Source organism: Suillus subalutaceus (assembly GCF_016647625.1).
Source record: "Suillus subalutaceus strain FC151 chromosome Unknown DFJ58scaffold_305, whole genome shotgun sequence".
NCBI lineage: Eukaryota > Fungi > Basidiomycota > Agaricomycetes > Boletales > Suillaceae > Suillus > Suillus subalutaceus.
In genome coordinates, this window is record NW_024540554.1 from 1 (window position 1) to 17,545 (window position 17,545).

Consider the following 17,545-nt stretch of genomic DNA (forward strand, 5'->3'; position numbering starts at 1 on the left):
TTTCGGAAGTGGTAGGCCGGAGCTCAGTAGTTTCACCGGAAGAGACAGACTGCTCAACCTGCTAATCTACGAGTTAGACGGGTTCGATGCCCAGATGTGGGATCCTTACTTCAGTGTTGTATTCCTGGAAAAGTCGACGACGATCCTGATTTTTTGTGAACCTTGTTGTATTCTATGCATGTGATGTTGAGTCCATGAACGATCAAGTTGAGAATGGGATGATTATTGTCACCTTGTCCCTCGTTTGCACTATACACGCGAAACATGTCATCCAGGTTGAAACAATGTCTTCATGCTTGGCCATCATCCCAAACATTTCTTGTGCCGTATATGCAACGAAAAATGTATCCCCATGAGAAAGCTCTCTGCGATTAAAAAAAACACAGTAGCAACTCAGGTAAGACATGCGTTGGGTCGAGCACTTACATAGGTGGAGGAAAACGTCCGTCGCCCACTGCTCTTTCCTGCTTCGCGTTGAATTGGCAATGCGATTTGCCAATCTGTACTTCAGCAGACTCTACATTCCTGTTCGACTTGCTGAAATCGACGGTAATACCTATTGGATGTAATCAGTCGGGTTGACGATACTGCGTAATGACAAGAATTGAGTACCATAGATGTGGATTGAGGCGTGAGCCATGCTGATTTGGTTTAGGGAAGAGTCTACTCTGAGCTACTGTAAATTTATCTAGAGGTTGAGTGCAAGCCATGCGTCAGCTGCGAGGAAGTGAGGTACCCTCATGTATGCCCCATGATGCACCCAGTGGATATTGATGTTAGCGCGAACACCTGCCAACATGACCTTGCAGTTGTTATCAATTACAAAATAGAGCTGGTGACTCACTGGGATCCATTGGGATAAATGAGGGAGCCGGCTGTCTTCTCGAATTCTAGTAGTTGCAAGGCCTGCCAGTGACTACTACTATGGAAGACCTCGCAAATTCATGGCGTGGCACAGACTCGGAGGGCACGAAAGCTCACTATCAGTCTGGTCCAACGATTCTAGGTGCAACATCCCTCAGCATGGCCAGATTCAGATATGTACATAGCAGCTGGTGTATAGCAGGCTGTACGCCACAGTCAACTAATTTTAAATATGGATCTTAATTTGCCATCGCAGCCACTTCTGAATCGATGCAAGGACTCGTCGTTGTACGCCTCATGGTAGCTATAATATCATCATTGCCCTAAGCCCACTGAATCTGGGTCAGATATTTGCCGGGTGCAGTGATCGATTATAAGGCTACACCAACGCTTCTCCATTATATCTACCTTCCCCATGGATCCTTCAGAGATAAGGAGGGAAAATCGGTTTCGCTTTCGAATCCTCGTTATAGGAAGACGGAATGCAGGAAAAAACTACCATCCTCCAGAGAGTTTGCAACCACACGGGACAACCCAGAAATCTATAATGGCGCTGGAAAAAAAGGTGTGGTCTATGATGCGAGTAAGAGGCTGGTACTGAAGACTGACCCGTCGACATCAGATCGATGCTGCTAGTTTTAAAGGGATCCAGAGAGGTAATGTTTGCGCTTAGTTGGTAGCATGAACTGACCACGTCTCAGCGTGGAGAGCACGATATCGAAAATTGAAAATGGTGTTTCAAAGCAACCCAGGATTCGTCTTTCACGATTCACGCGGGTTTGAGGCAGGCGGCGAATCCGAATTCAACAAAGTCAAGGCATTTATCGCGGATCGTTCTAAGAAAACCAAATTACAAGATCAACTCCATGTCATATGGTAATTGCAACTAATCAATCACGACAAGTGCTATCTCACAGTTTCAACATAGGTACTGCATCCCAATGGACGGGGCAAGCAGATCATTCACAGAAGGCGAAAAGAAATTTTTCTCTCAGTGTGATACCGGAAGGAGTAAGGTTTCACATCCGAGCATCGTTGATGTTCGACTGATGCGCAGAATTACAATCCTCAGTTCCAGTGATGGTATTGTTCACAAAGTTCGATGCCCTCTACGACGTTGCATATGCAGAGCTAAAGTCGAAGGGAGCATCGTTGAAAGGCGCTAAAGAACAGGCGCCGAAACATGCCGAGGAGTCGTTTGCTGACGGTCCACAACTGAAGTTTATCAACGATGTCCGATGGCCTCCAAAATGTCATGTATGCCTTCCTAGTAAGCCACTTGATGGTAGTGTTACGATACATGATGACCGTTGATCCATCAGACATGGACGAGGATGTTGCAGATTGCGGGCCACTCATCGAACGCACGGCTGCAACTCTGGACAATGAAGTACTGCAGCAATTATTCGTCTCGACCCAGCAGACCAACTTGGAACTCTGCATGAAATATGCAGTTGAGAGGTAACTACCCATGGCTTCATTTACCTGCCGCAAGCCTTCACGACTGATATCCTCCAGAACACTCCCAAAACTTTTTGACTCTGCTAAGACAATGAGTCATGAGGAGATAATAGGACAATTAGGCGTCTGGTTTCCACATATTTTTGTAAGATTATCAGAAAGTTTGAAGATTGTTCTCATTTACATTGGGTGTTTATTTGCAGGTAGTACGTCTGTTAATTCTCCTTCGAGCTCGAGCCATGCTGATCCAAGTCATTGCCCACTGTTCGCAGGAAGTGAGTGTCTTGATCCTCCTTCGAGCTCGAGCCATGCTGATCCAAGTCATTGCCCACTGTTCGCAGCATGTGAGTGTCTTGATCCTCCTTCGAGCTCGAGCCATGCTGATCCAAGTCATTGCCCACTGTTCGCAGTATGTGAGTGTCTTGATCCTCCTTCGAGCTCGAGCCATGCTGATTCATGTCGTTGCCCACTGTCTGCAGGCTGTGAGTGTCTTGATCCTCCTTCGAGCTCGAGCCATGCTGATCCAAGTCATTGCCCACTGTTCGCAGTATGTGAGTGTCTTGATCCTCCTTCGAGCTCGAGCCATGCTGATCCAAGTCATTGCCCACTGTTCGCAGAATGTGAGTGTCTTGATCCTCCTTCGAGCTCGAGCCATGCTGATCCAAGTCATTGCCCACTGTTCGCAGCATGTGAGTGTCTTGATCCTCCTTCGAGCTCGAGCCATGCTGATCCAAGTCATTGCCCACTGTTCGCAGTATGTGAGTGTCTTGATCCTCCTTCGAGCTCGAGCCATGCTGATCCAAGTCATTGCCCACTGTTCGCAGTATGTGAGTGTCTTTATCCTCCTTCGAGCTCGAGCCATGCTGATCCAAGTCATTGCCCACTGTTCGCAGGCTGTGAGTGTCTTGATCCTCCTTCGAGCTCGAGCCATGCTGATCCAAGTCATTGCCCACTGTTCGCAGAATGTGAGTGTCTTGATCCTCCTTCGAGCTCGAGCCATGCTGATCCAAGTCATTGCCCACTGTTCGCAGTATGTGAGTGTCTTGATCCTCCTTCGAGCTCGAGCCATGCTGATCCAAGTCATTGCCCACTGTTCGCAGGCTGTGAGTGTCTTGATCCTCCTTCGAGCTCGAGCCATGCTGATCCAAGTCATTGCCCACTGTTCGCAGGCTGTGAGTGTCTTGATCCTCCTTCGAGCTCGAGCCATGCTGATCCAAGTCATTGCCCACTGTTCGCAGTATGTGAGTGTCTTGATCCTCCTTCGAGCTCGAGCCATGCTGATCCAAGTCATTGCCCACTGTTCGCAGGATGTGAGTGTCTTGATCCTCCTTCGAGCTCGAGCCATGCTGATCCAAGTCATTGCCCACTGTTCGCAGGTTGTGAGTGTCTTGATCCTCCTTCGAGCTCGAGCCATGCTGATCCAAGTCATTGCCCACTGTTCGCAGGATGTGAGTGTCTTGATCCTCCTTCGAGCTCGAGCCATGCTGATTCATGTCGTTGCCCACTGTTCGTAGCGTGTGAGTGTCTTGATCCTCCTTCGAGCTCGAGCCATGCTGATTCATGTCGTTGCCCACTGTTCGTAGCGTGTGAGTGTCTTGATCCTCCTTCGAGCTCGAGCCATGCTGATTCATGTCGTTGCCCACTGTTCGTAGCGTGTGAGTGTCTTGATCCTCCTTCGAAGTCGAGCCATCCTGAATCAAACCATCTCCCATCCGTTGATAGAATGTGAGCGCGTTGATCTTCTGTCGAGTTGAAGCATTCCTGACCAAAGCAATTGATGATATATATCTTCAGGAGGTCAGTACATTGATCCTCTACCGACCTTGAGCCACTAACCGACGAAATCGTTGATCCATTGACAGCTTGTGAGTGTGATCATCCTCTGTCGACCTCCTGCCTTTCTCACCGATGCAATCATTGATCCATTGTCAGGGTGTGGGTGTATTCATTCTCTGTCACCCTCGCGCAATGCTGACCAAAAATGTTGCTGCTCCCTTAACAGATTGTGAGTTGGTCGATCCATCATTGTGCTCGACCTATTCTGACTGAAGACATCGCCCATCCGTTCACAGGATGTAAGCACATCGATCCTCAGTCGAATTGGAGCATCACTGACCAATGAAATTACCGATCCCCGTTGACAGTATGTGAGTGTGTTCATCTGCCGCTGAGTGCGGGGGTTGCTGATCGATGACATCGATGATCCATTGACAGGCGGTGAGTCTCTTCACCCCCCAATCGAGCTTCAGCACTGCTCAGCACTGACAATACTCATGCACTGACAGAAAGTCAGTGTGCTGATCTTCCGTCGAGTTCGAGCTTTGCTTACGACTGAAATCGCACATCCCTTAACAGACTGTGAGTGTTTTAATATTCCAGTGTTGCTCACCGACGACATCGCTCATCCATCAATAGGAAGTTAGTTTCTTCGTCCTTCCTTGATTTCGGGTCATGCTGACCGAAGATAATTACACATTGGCAGGATGTGGGTGTATCAATCCTCAGCAGAGGTGGACGATATTCAACTTTCCACCATGATTTGACCAGATGTATGCGAATCATCGTGAAGAGATGCAGTCTAGGTTACTCTCTGTGGTATGTCCAATTGGTCACTGACTGTACACACATTTCTGATGTTGCGAATGTGCCAGGCCTCTGGCTCATCACCCTTGGTGAACTATGTTCAGCTCATTTCTGGTGATTTTCGAAGCTACGTTGCAATGAACCTACTTATTATTGATCATTTAGCTGTTGTCATTATCTTCGAACATTCTTTCTACGTTTTCGACAAGCGGCGCTATCTTCAGGACAAGCAGAAGTCTGATCCCTCTTTTTATGTCGCTCTCGAGCAGTACATGGCATCTCCGCATGCAGCTGGTGTCAGGGAAGCTGTAATGGCCGCTGTCCAAGCATATCAAGAAGCCACGAAGACTGCTGTTAAAGGAAAAATGCCTGCTTGGATGGTAAAGTTACTGTCTGAACGCTCTCAGAAGGAGAAAAAATCTTTGGCGAAGGCGGAGCTAACCAAGACTATTCTTGAAATCAGTTTAAATCATCGCCTGTGTATGTTTGACTGTCATGTTGCGGCAACAATCCTGCTGATCCGCTTGTCTTCAGCAAGACCTTAATGTTGGGTAATGCAATACAACGTTGATGGTGTTCGGAGCGGAGTTGAGGGTTTTGATGGTGAATACGGGTATGCGGGTTTCTTGAATGGTCTGTCGAGGTAGTTTCAAGAGGTGGAACTGTACGAAATGGTTGTATGATCGCGTAATATGACGATTTTTCTGGTATGGCGTATGCGTGTTTGAGTCACTCCGGTCACCCTCAGCTGTGGCGACATTCTGGGATTCCCAAGTATCTGTGGTCTAATTCAAGTGTCGAGGCTGGGTATATTCTACGTATCATGCTGCTCCACAGCCTATATCGACTTGCGTCAAGTTAAAACAAAACAAATGTCATTCAGAGTCCATCAGGAAAACGTCGAGTTCCTTGTTTTACTTGAAAATTTTACCAAGGTAGCTAAGGAGAATAAATAGAATTAAGTAGTGATTGTGTACTTAATGATGCTTATTCTAAGGGACATGAGTGCTGCTCAATTCTAAAATGTCGTTGTCAATGTCGACTTGACCTTACGGGCAACCTCTCGTAAATTACTCACGCGGACCTAAACCTTTCCTTATTTGGCCACCTCCGTGTCGGTTAGACCTTCGCATGGGAGACGTTCTACTACACCTTGTCGCAGAGTATTTTCGTTCTAATCCTCGCTGTTAGAGACTTAGAGCCCAACTTGAAGTTAGCTACCTAAACCTTTCCATGCAGTAGTAATAGTAGTAGTATTCCTGAACCTTTTCATATTTAATGTAGTATTGCTCCATAATTTCTAAACCTTTCCCTAAATCAAAGTCTTTGAATATTCCAGTTCAACATGTCTCATTAGTACCGAAAGTACTGCGTGCAAAATTGCTTAAACCACTCAAAATTCGCCCGAGCAGAACAGATACCTAGTAGACTACAAGTATTATGAATAAAAGGTTTAGGAGGACATTTAGCAATAAATATGAAAAGGTTTAGGAATACTACTACTATTACTACTGCATGGAAAGGTTTAGGTAGCTAACTTCAAGTTGGGCTCTAAGTCTCTAACAGCGAGGATTAGAACGAGGATACTCTGCGACAAGGTGTAGTGTAGTAGAACGTCTCCCATGCGAAGGTCTAACCAACGGAGGTGGCCAAATAAGGAAAGGTTTTAGGTCTGCGTGAGTAATTTACGAGAGGTTGTCCGTAAGGTCAAGTCGACATTGACAACGACATTTTAGAATTGAGCAGCACTATGGTGGCTGCAAGTCGGCTAAGGAAAATTATGGAAACATTAGTCATATTACTTGTGTGCCTGAACTTTCTTGAACACACCACTTCGTAATATTTTGCTTATAACTCCTTAGACTCCATTCGGGAGCTCGGATTTTGTGAACTTCACTAAACTACGAACTATGTTAGTAAGCTTGCCGAATTGCTGGTCGCTGTGACTGATGCGGCATGTCACATATTGTAAGTACTGTCTTATTGATTATGCCCCCGACCTGAGCTTCATCCAATCGCTTCCATCTACGCAGTAGAACTGCTATGGCTAAGACAAAGGGGAAGAAGAAATCACCCCAAACCAACGAATCTACTGAGACGAAAGATCCCCGTTGTATCTGGTCCCTGGCTGATGAAAACATCATCAGCAAAACCCTGATTTGGGTACAGCGCCACAGCCACACAGCATGTCACAGGTCACACAGAGTTTTTTGTAAAGGCTCTGCAGCATCACACAAGTACTGATTCTATGTAAAAATGAGTGTAATGTAGTCACAAACATATATATAACAAGATGGTATGCTAACAATTACATTTTATTGAGAAAATGTGTAGTGTACAGCACTGTGCAGTGCTGTACATGGGGGGACCTCACTGTGACACTGTGATTGCTGTGCAGTGTTGTGCAGTGCTGCACATAGGGTTAGGGTTTTGCTGATGATTTTGATCGCATATATCACCAGTGAACGAGCCAAAGGCGTGGATGGTATGAACTTTGATAAAACGTTCTGGGTTTCTGCAGCTGCAGAGCTGGCATCTAAGAGCACTGGGGTGGGCCCTGCCAAATCCTCTGATGCTTGCCCACAAAAATGGAAGCAGGTATGTATTCATTTTAACTGTCTATGGCGCTGTCACTGATAGCTACTCTAGCTGTGTAAAATGTTCAAAGTTGTCAACAAAGTAGTGAATGCCTCTGGCAGAACGTACACTTGCGACCATGGGGCTAACATTACCGCTGAATCTGAGACCATATGGTCTGATCTACTCAAGGTATTGTTTTTTCATCCTTTTTTTCACTACACTAACTAGTATTTTTGTAGGCTGACCCACAAGTCAAGTCTGTCAAAACAATGGGCTGGACGCATTATGAAGCGCTGTTGGACATTCTCCCCCCTGATACCAATAGCTGGACTGGTTTCCACGCCAGCATGGACCTGAATGCAAACACCTCGACACCAACAGGCAGCGCCAGCCCTAGTGACATCATAATGATGTCATGAGAGAACGTGCTTGAAAACGTCGAATTTGGCACTCCTGCTGATACCGAAATGATGCCTGTCTCCCTAGACCCCCAGACCCAATCTTCCACTGTCCCAGTTCAGGTCGCCCTGCCAATCATGCCCTCTAACAGTTGCAGTACACTACCCCTTCCTGCACCCTCATTTATTTCTGCTTCGACACCAACTTCTTCGACGGCTGTCAAACACAAGTAAGCAATGTCATGGGTTTTGGATACCCACGTGGGTCATGGGTAGGGGTACTTGTGGGTTGGGTAGGGGTCTCAGCTTGTTGACCCTTCAAATACCCATACCCCTAGGTATGGGTTGGTGGGTATTTAGCTCGCGAACATTTGAACATGAAGGCAATTCAACTGTACAGTTTTACCCTTATATGGCACATCATTACAAACCTTAAATGAGGATTTGCCACCCTAATCTATTAAGGAAATACTTTTAATCTAAGAATTGCTTCTACCTGAGAAAATCTCGTACTTCGCATCAATGGCAGACAAAAGACAGTGCAAGCCCACCGAAAAGGCACGAGAATTCTTATCAAACATCAAACGGATCATAAAACATAAGGCAAGTCATGAACTTACCTCCAAAAAGTCAGGGAAGCGTCCCATGACCATGGCATCAGATTCCGAAGACTCGCCAACTCCTTTGACACAAAGCCATCAAGCAGTCGTCTGAACCGAGGAAGAGGAAGAGGCTCTTCACAGTGATAATGATGTTATTGAGGTCTCCTCCGAACACAAGGATGTTGATAACAGTTCGGAAACTGAACTTGGTAAGCCTGGATACATAACCAAGGTGATGAGTTAGTTAACATTTGAGCATAGAACGTCTGAAGGGGGACTGGAACTCGCCTGTTTATGCATTCTATCACCCAATTCTGGAAATTGGTTATCACGAAGGCCGCCGCTTCCATGAATTCAAGTGCGCAGCAACGAGCTGCAAGAAAGGGGTCCGTCGTTACCTTGACAAGAAGGATGCAAAGTTGACCAGTAATATGCAGAAGCACGCTAAGATCTGTTGGGGCGAAGAGACTGTTAAGCTCGCTGATGAAACAAAGAATGCTCAAGAGGCACGTACCATTATCTCTGGGGCAAAAGACGGCTCTATCACAGCATCTTTTGAACGCACAGGGAAAGGCAAGGTCACATATTTGCACCGGCAACACACAAGAACAGAAACAAAGTACGTACTCATGTTGTGATTGTGCTGATGTCGAAGTTGATGGTGGCAACATAGCAGAGATTGTCTGCTGGGTGGCTGAAAGCCTGCGACCATTCACAATCGCCAAAGATTATGGCTTTCAGTCATTAATGAAAATGGGTAGGCCTGAGTACTACATACCTTCTCCATGAACAGTCTCGCGCGACGTTAAGCTGGTGTTCACTCGCACACGACAACGAATTGCTAAGATGCTACAAGTTCAGTACCCTCACTATACTCAAACACAATATAAATCTCATATCTTACCAGGAATATGATGGGCAGTTGAGTTTTGCCACAGACAGGTGGACTTTGCCCAACCATAAGGTATTCATTGCAGTCTCTGTACATCTAGAACATGATGGAGAGCCATCAGCGATGATATTGGACATAGTTGAGGTTTCAGAGGTACAATAAAGGCTTTGTACCTGGATACACTGTATACTAACCAACATCCAGTCTCACTCGGGGGTAAACCTTGCTGCTGCATTTGCAAAAATACTAGACGAGTTCGGTATATCAGATAAGGTGCGTGCAAAAACATAGCTCAAGATTTTACTCACAAAGTAATAGATGCTGAGCTTGATGGCGGATAATGCGAGTGCGAATGACACACTGACAAATGAACTTGCAAAGCGAGTCGAGTCATTTGGTGGCGAACTCAGCCGAACACGCTGTTTTCTCCATATCGTCAATCTCATTGCAAAGTCAATAATGCGACAGTTTGACATACCAAGAAACGAGAGTGTCATTCCAGATGACAACGATGACGAGTCCCCCGAAGTGCTCGATGTCCTGGACGATGACGATGTTGAAGAACAACTCTTGCAGGAACTTGTGAAAGGCATGACCATTGATGATGAGAGGACAATTGCAGAGAGAGGTGAAGGAAATCCTGAAGATGCTGACATTGATGATATGGATGGGTGGGTCGACGAGGTGGAAAATCTGAGTCCTGCCGAACATGCAGGACTGCATAAGACACTCAGACCGGTCAAGCTGGTGCTTGTGAAAGTAGGTTATGTGATGACTCACTGTAAACAACACTGACATGTCAGCGTATCACATGGTACAGCTCCAGAAACTTGCGTTCAAGATAATTCACTCCACCACACTGTTTTTGCCAGTGTGGAAGGTGATCCTCGACGAGCTACAACTACCAGTTCGCATCATGCCTCGGGATGTTTCCACCAGGTGAAATTCTACCTTTGACATGCTAGACTTCGCCATTGAGTACCATCAAGCTCTTGATGACTTCACCGGAGATCGCAAATTTGGGTTGCACAAGTTTGAATTGAGTGAGAGCGAGTGGGGAATAGCTAAGCAATTGCGGGACACTTTACTGGTAAGTCGCAGTATTGTCCATGATGTACTGATTCATGGCGCACATCTAGATCTTAAAGGATGCAACCACTTTCTTTTCATGCGCTACCCCAAACCTCGCTATTGTGATCCCTGCCATGGATCATATCGACGAGATGCTAACTACTCACTCATTTGACAAAGACCTCAACACCTCGATTCGTGCATCTCTCGCTATGGGCAAGAAGACACTGGACAGGTTACTACTCGCTTACTGACATGTCTCAAACATACCAAATCGCCATGGGTATGTCTGTATTCACTTCGTTTGATGCTAACTACACTAATGAACCTATCAAAGTGCTTCATCCGCGCAACAAGCTCAACTACTTCAAGAATGCGGGTTGGGAGGCGGACTGGATCAAAACTGCATCTGACCTTGTGCGGGATGAGTTTGACCTTTCATATACTGATATTGCCATTGATTCGGACGACAACGAGTCGCGCGCTGGTTCGCATGAGCCAGACGCTCAAAAGGTATGTCAGTTCATTAATTATCATGGACATAGCTAATTTTCTCCGAGTCCAAGTCCTCGAAAAAAGATAACATCTTCGATTGTCTCCCTGCTCTTACAGCTCCCATGCGCTCGGTCACAGATGAGCTCACCACGTATCTCAGCACTGACTGTGAGCATGTCCCTGGCAGTGTCATTGCTTGGTGGCACAAGCACCGATCAACCTACCCATGTCTCTCCCGCTGTAGAGACTCGCGTTTCTGCAGGCACATATGGGCTCATTTTACGAATTCTGACAACTGGCCTTCATGGCACAACTTGCACCATCATCCACTATGACTTCCCTATAGAGCGCACCACTTTCCCGCGGAACGCGCCCATAGGCGCGACACTTTCTCGCACAACGCGCAGTATTCCCGCGTGCGCGCTTTCTCGCGCTTAAGCGCACTATGTCGCACATCATCCAGGAGCATCCATCCATCGTCCAACCAGTCCCTTGGTATGTCCCTTTTCGTTATCTGACCATATTTGGCATATTACACTTCCCATTTTGTCATGGACCCTTACTTTACATCACTTTACCTCATTTACATACTTAGAGCACTCCCTATTCGGCTCCGAGCCCTGGGAGAGCGCTTAGGTAGAACTTACATACACTCATGTTCGTTTTACACCCAACAATTCCACCTTAGCTTCATACCACCACCTTCCTACCACTCGGTATCTATCATCAGTTAGTTCCATGCAATGCATGTGTCCTTCATCATCTTGAGGCCCTAGCATCAGTCTATAGCTAGTGGGCACTATCAGTATCCGTCTAGATCCGCACTTTCCCTCTTATCAGTCCCAGTATCTGTCTTCTACACTTGTGCACTGCTTGCACTACCTTCCCGCACTCCGCGCACCTTCGCACTTCACTTTCCTGCGCGCGCCTTCAGCGCATTTCTCGCGCTTTCACCGCCATTCACCAGGGTTGTTCAGCATCATTCCGTGGATCCTTGCTTTCCTTGCTTCCCCTTTAGGGTCGAACGTTCTTGCATTCTGCGAGTATAGCAGCTAGGCAGAGCTGAGACTCACTTATACTGGCTGAGCACTTTTCTTATATGTGCCTGCCAGGTTGTGATACCCACACCGCATGGCAATTGATTATTTAAGTATTCCTGGTATGTTCTTGCCTCAGCCGTGACACATCATAACTAACCCTACCAATCCAGCTACATCCATCGACGTTGAACACATTTTTTAGCCGTGGACGGCTGTTGCTCTCACACATTCGAAGCCAACTGTCATCACAAACCATTTATGCTTTACTATGTGTTGGGATCTGGAGCAAACTAGGCTTGGTGCACGACAATGATGTGAAAGCTGTCGCTGTACTCGCAGATGTTGATGGCAAAGAGGATGACTTGCTTACTGGCTGGGATGCCATCAAGATTTGGCTGTTATTGTGTTGTTACTACTACTACTAACATTCGTTGTACCTATATATATGTACGTGGGTCACGGGTTACCCGCCATGGGTTATTTACCCATGATACCCTTTGCATACCCTCGTCGAAACCCGTACCCGAGCATACCCTTGGGCTGTGGGTGGAGGTAAGTGGCAGGTACGGGTGCAGGTACGCTCGTGGATACCCATGGGTTACCCGTGCCATTGCCTAAACACAAGGCCGTCGATGATGATAGCTCACGCCAGGAGTCTCGCCCTCCCCATTCTTCAAAGTCGGGTAAGAGTGCAGGAGGGTCCTCGAAATCACAGTGTCTTCCTATGCCCCTCGCTTTGGAGGAGCTAGGTAGGAAAGTGTTGAGTAGCATTAACACTGCTACTACGACGCTTCAGGAGGTCGTTTCACACCATCTCATTGAGCCAGCTCCAGTGCACAAGCAAAGGGCCCATCTGCCAGGTGCAAGAAGAACGTGATCTGGATGATCATGAAGTTCTCACGCTGATAAAAGTATTTCAGTCTGATGTTACTGCCGCTGATTCTTACCTTAACATTACTTGAGACGGTGTTCGGAAACTCTTTTTAGCAGATTACCTACAGGCTCATGGAAAGGACAGTAGCTAGGCTATACAAATGTTTTCTTGTCCGTTGTGTTACAATTTTGAATGCAATGAATTCAGGTGGCACATACATTTGAAATACATTTGAATGAGTAAGACATTAACTAGCCATCTACACCAGGTGGCATTGGCTGCCCTCGACAACATCTTTCTTCCAGATAATCCTCCCACATCTGATGTGCGATTCGATCACGTTGGATATGTGCGCGGGTACGCACTGCTTCAGTTGGAGGTCCATCAGCAAGTACACCAGTACAGTATGGAGTGCTCCACTTGTCTGAATCTATATGGCGGTAATCTAACAGATCATCTGGGTTGTGAATTCGAATGATATTGTGAACTAGACATAACGCGGTGTAGAGACTCGCGTTTCTGCAGGCACATATAGGCACATTTCGCACCTTTTCACAACTCATGACAATTGGCCTTCAATGCACGACTTGCACCATCAGCTATATTCGACTTCTATCATGTCCCTAGTCGTTTTACACATAACGCGCAGCTTTCCCGTGAAACGCGCCATAGGCGCGGTACTTTCCCACACAACGCGCAGCATTCCCACATGCGCACCTTGCGCGCTTTATTGCACTTAAGCGCCCTGCATTGCCCTGCATTGCCTATCATCCAGGAACGTCCCTCTATGTCCATCCACCTCATTGGTACGTCATATGCCTTGCCTCGTGGTTTGTAACAAGCATTGCAGCGTTATTACATGTCATTACGTATTCATAGCGCTTATTGCTCCTATCCCTTCCGCTTCCGATGCGATTTCCATAGTATAAAGTGGCTGACTTACTACTCCATCATTATTACTCCCCTTTGCTGTACTTCCCTCGCTATTGGGTTTTACTTTAAAGTAGTAGTCACCACTTGGGCGCACTTTGTGTTTCCAATGGTTATCGTTATCCGCCTTATACTAGACCTTTATCCACGCTCGTTATAACACTCGCTCTGCGTTTGCACTCGCTTTGCACATCCGCTTCCTTATCCGTTTCCTTATCCGGTATTTTCCGCACAACGCGCGCCTTAGCGCTCACGTTCCCACGCTCGCGCTTACCTTAGTGCGCTCTCTCGCGCTTCGCGCTCACTTCGCTTTCTTCTTGCACTTTCGCACATCCATCGCACTTCAAGGGTCTTTCTTTCATCTGGTTCTGTGTTCAGTAGCAGTCCCCTTTAGGGTCGAACGTTCTTGCATTCTGCGAGTATAGCAGCTAGGCAGAGCCAAGACTCACTTATACTGGTTGAGCATTTTTAGATATTTCATATCAGCCCAGCCAGGTTGAGAACGCCTCAACGGTCTTCAGTGGGACCTTATAATCACTGTATGCATGTTTTATCAACATACGAAAGTGTCTAAAGAGGACCATGAGAATGCACTTGCCTGTCTGATCAGTCTAACGACTGAATCCCGTGTGTGAGCTTGCTCTGGCAGATGGAAATAACGTCCATCACCAAGTGTCAGCATCCCACGTGTAATTCAAGACATGGATAAAAATCTCGTTCTTTCAACGGGGTTGAGTCACACTGACACAAGGAATTGAACAGTTGTTGGCGGTTGTACCATGCTGAAATATCCTGTAACTGCCTTTGTAAGCTGGATGTGGAGGGACGGTCAAGTCTACCTTACCATATGAACATGGTAGCAGAGGATAAAAAAGGTGCGTGGCGGGGAGACATACTAACTGTCAGCACCATCTGAAATGATACTCCTAATCCACACCACAATTTCTTCCTCTGCTATCCATTCGGCGCACCAGGCTATGACAGCGGAAGTGGCAGGTAATTATAACCCTCCAAATCCACATGACATGCCCATATTCCAGGCCACGGGTGCCAACACATCTGATGAGGAAGCTAAGCATGACCGTAAGATGCCTATTGTCGAGCTGATGGTGACGGATGTTGGCTGAGCGGCATGAACTGGATTCGCCCCATGTTTGCTGACTGTTGCTATGGAGTTGGGTTTGTTCCACACATATGCGGACATTGGCGTGGGCCACTTGTGGTTTGGAGATCCTGCAGGTGGATGCTGGGAGGGCAGATATAGGGAGAACTTGTACCCTCCAGTTGATACGAAGGCTCATGTGGACTTTGCATACCTGTTGCTTCCATATATGGTAATTATTCCATGTTAACTCCCAAAGCTCCATTTCTGGTTCTTTGCTGCTAATGTTCCTTAATGCATTGATTCTCAGTCAATATTTAGTTCTCACAGCCAAGGACAATCATGCATTTGTGTGGAACATAATTGCTGGCCAATGGTAGTGCAAAGTTCTTGGCAATTAGGGATCTGCACAGGTAAACCTGCAGGTGTCTTGAGGTTAACTTGTATCCATACCCACCACAGGTATGTACTCATGGACACGGGTATGGGTATAGATGTAGGTCATGGTGAGTACATACCCATGCCAGGTGTACCCATGCCAGGTGTGCAAGCACTTACAACACCACCAGCACCATCTACTGCCCACCCAATCCCAACAGTCACCAGTGCTTTATGCACACACCCAGCACATGTTGGAATGCTGACATGGCTCAAACATATGTGCAGAACACTGAGCTCAAAGGACAAGACACTTCATCTTTGGGAATTGAAGACAGGTGTTGTGTTGAAGAAGATGGAGGGGCATAGCAGAAGTATGTAGAGTACTGTAGAGATACAACATTGGCTTCATCACATGCAGCCTGTGACTATGTCACACTCAGTGTCACAGGTTCAAATGTCCATGTGACCTGTGACCATACCCAAATAAATTCGCCTGCAGGTGACCAGTGACCATTGGACATGCTGCTTCATGATTGCAGCAACTTGCTTCAGCCTGTCATGGATTTGCCTCACATAGTGCTGAATGGTAATGAGTGGACTTGGAGACTCAGATCATGTATGGACAAGCTCTGCATAGGTGAGTGCCCAGGTTTTGGTTTCCTCAGGGAATAGATGACACATTGCCTTGGCTTTCGCACAGGCTTCGCAAAACTCGGGCGTGGAGGAGCTCTTGCACATTTTGTCCTTGCATTAGCAGCAAGAACGACGATCCTCGGGCTCGGGCAACCTCCACCAGCGGTCTTTGCTCCATATGGTTGGACGATAGATGGCAAAAGGCCGTTAACTGTGACTTTTCCTTCCTCGTCTCCCGATATCAACACTCAGAGTTCAGTGGGTGGTAAGGGATGGGTAGACAAAGAGAATGCTCGAGCACCATAGTATAAAGATGAAGATGGATCTGACCATTGGGTTTGGTATGCTGCAGTGCTAGTCTAAATTAATGTGGCGACTACTGGACTCGCCAGGCTGAGGACAGCCTTTGGTTAGCAAGCCGTCCGAGCTCAGGACGCCCGAAGGTCTGACTCGAAGTAGCTTCAAGCAGACTAGACATAGGGGACAACTGTGCCATGACAGTAAATGACAGGAGGACTGGGTGGGAATAAATCAAATTGAGAGACTATCTGGGCAGGAATGGTGCTCGACGCCGCTACAATTTGGTATGGGATACTACGAATCGCCACAGTTTCCACCTCCGATGGCTTCTTCTGATTACCGTCCCCCACATCATCATCTTGAATCGGTGTTGGTCTTGTAATTAACTTGTAAGTTGTAACATGCTACAACATGTCTTATTGTCCTATAGCTGATCGGCGTTCATTTTCGCAATTTTGGTACCTTTGAGGTGACATATACTTGTTACTTGGTCTAAACATGTCGCGGTCTTGTCATCAAATAACTTGAAGGTCATCGAGATTCAAAAACATCAATCCCTCTGAGGACGACAACATCATTTTGCAGTGCATTGGCGATTTCCTCCGAATCATATCACAGCTACAAGTCGAGTACAGATCAAAGGAGAACACTATCGGTAGCCTAGATGGTAACGAGCATATTTTCATATATTCAAAAGGAGTCCGCTCTTTCAGTCTTCCTCTCACTGACGACACAAACGTTCTCAAGTATTGGACAGACTTCCTGGATCATGACAATACTGATCTTCTTGTGGTATGTAATTCGCAACTTTGTCACAGTACAGGAGCATGGTTTAATTCGTCTTGCTGTCAACACTTTTTGGATTACAGTCAACTCGATGGCCAACAAACGTACAGCATTGACTATCACCTGGTTGACCTCTACTCTCCGCAATCATCAGAAAAGCACTACCTTTATCAACAACAAATCTGATAGGGGTATCAAATGAACCCTCAAAGTGTGCGTCAGAGATCTTTCCTCTGTTCAACTGTTATTCTTATTGCCAACAGAACAAGAATTCCCCGCCGAAACCAACCGTACCTTTTCCAAATTAGAGACAAAAGGCGTGTGGTATCAGTTGGAGGCATTGGCGGCTGATGGAGGTATGTTGGTCAGTGTTTTCTGGTGCTTCTGATAGGATGAGCGGCTGTAGGTGAGTTACTTGAAGAAGTGCTTGACGGCGATTGCGCCCGCTGGCATCAAACCTGGCTGATGATACTTCCATGTCCTGTTTTAAGCTCAAGAGTCGAGACGGATGTTGATATTCCTACGTCAAACATTATTCATACACATGATCTTT

The 17,545-nt window shown here is 46.6% G+C and overlaps 4 protein-coding genes across 4 annotated transcripts; all 4 read left to right on the forward strand.

Annotated features, from left to right (window-relative positions):
- The first annotated feature begins 4,614 nt into the window (after positions 1–4,614).
- On the forward strand, positions 4,615–5,618 carry DFJ58DRAFT_268274 (uncharacterized protein). Its single transcript, XM_041379565.1, has 4 exons — positions 4,615–4,743; positions 4,808–4,920; positions 4,977–5,388; positions 5,443–5,618. Exons 2-4 carry the CDS (start codon positions 4,873–4,875, stop codon positions 5,451–5,453), a joined length of 471 nt encoding a protein of 156 aa, XP_041235368.1. The 5' UTR covers positions 4,615–4,743; positions 4,808–4,872; the 3' UTR covers positions 5,454–5,618.
- A 3,019-nt stretch (positions 5,619–8,637) lies between these two features.
- Positions 8,638–9,542, forward strand: DFJ58DRAFT_719620 (uncharacterized protein; the record flags this gene model as incomplete). Its single annotated transcript, XM_041384663.1, has 5 exons — positions 8,638–8,697; positions 8,761–9,111; positions 9,167–9,245; positions 9,282–9,343; positions 9,396–9,542. The coding sequence occupies 5 exons, from the start codon at positions 8,638–8,640 to the stop codon at positions 9,540–9,542; spliced, it is 699 nt and encodes a 232-aa protein (XP_041235369.1).
- Positions 9,543–12,183: 2,641 nt separating this feature from the next.
- On the forward strand, positions 12,184–12,372 carry DFJ58DRAFT_613219 (uncharacterized protein; the record flags this gene model as incomplete). The annotated part of the gene is made up of 1 exon (XM_041380919.1): positions 12,184–12,372. A coding segment is annotated over one exon (189 nt), but the record flags the coding sequence as incomplete, so codon positions are not given.
- Positions 12,373–14,637: 2,265 nt separating this feature from the next.
- DFJ58DRAFT_848420 (uncharacterized protein) lies at positions 14,638–17,458 on the forward strand (the record flags this gene model as incomplete). The annotated part of the gene is made up of 14 exons (XM_041393631.1): positions 14,638–14,665; positions 14,787–14,899; positions 14,966–15,124; positions 15,280–15,305; positions 15,355–15,398; positions 15,420–15,434; positions 15,974–16,164; positions 16,299–16,349; positions 16,418–16,573; positions 16,637–16,675; positions 16,792–17,002; positions 17,076–17,183; positions 17,256–17,356; positions 17,399–17,458. The coding sequence occupies 14 exons, from the start codon at positions 14,638–14,640 to the stop codon at positions 17,456–17,458; spliced, it is 1,302 nt and encodes a 433-aa protein (XP_041235371.1).
- Between the last annotated feature and the right edge of the window lie 87 nt (positions 17,459–17,545).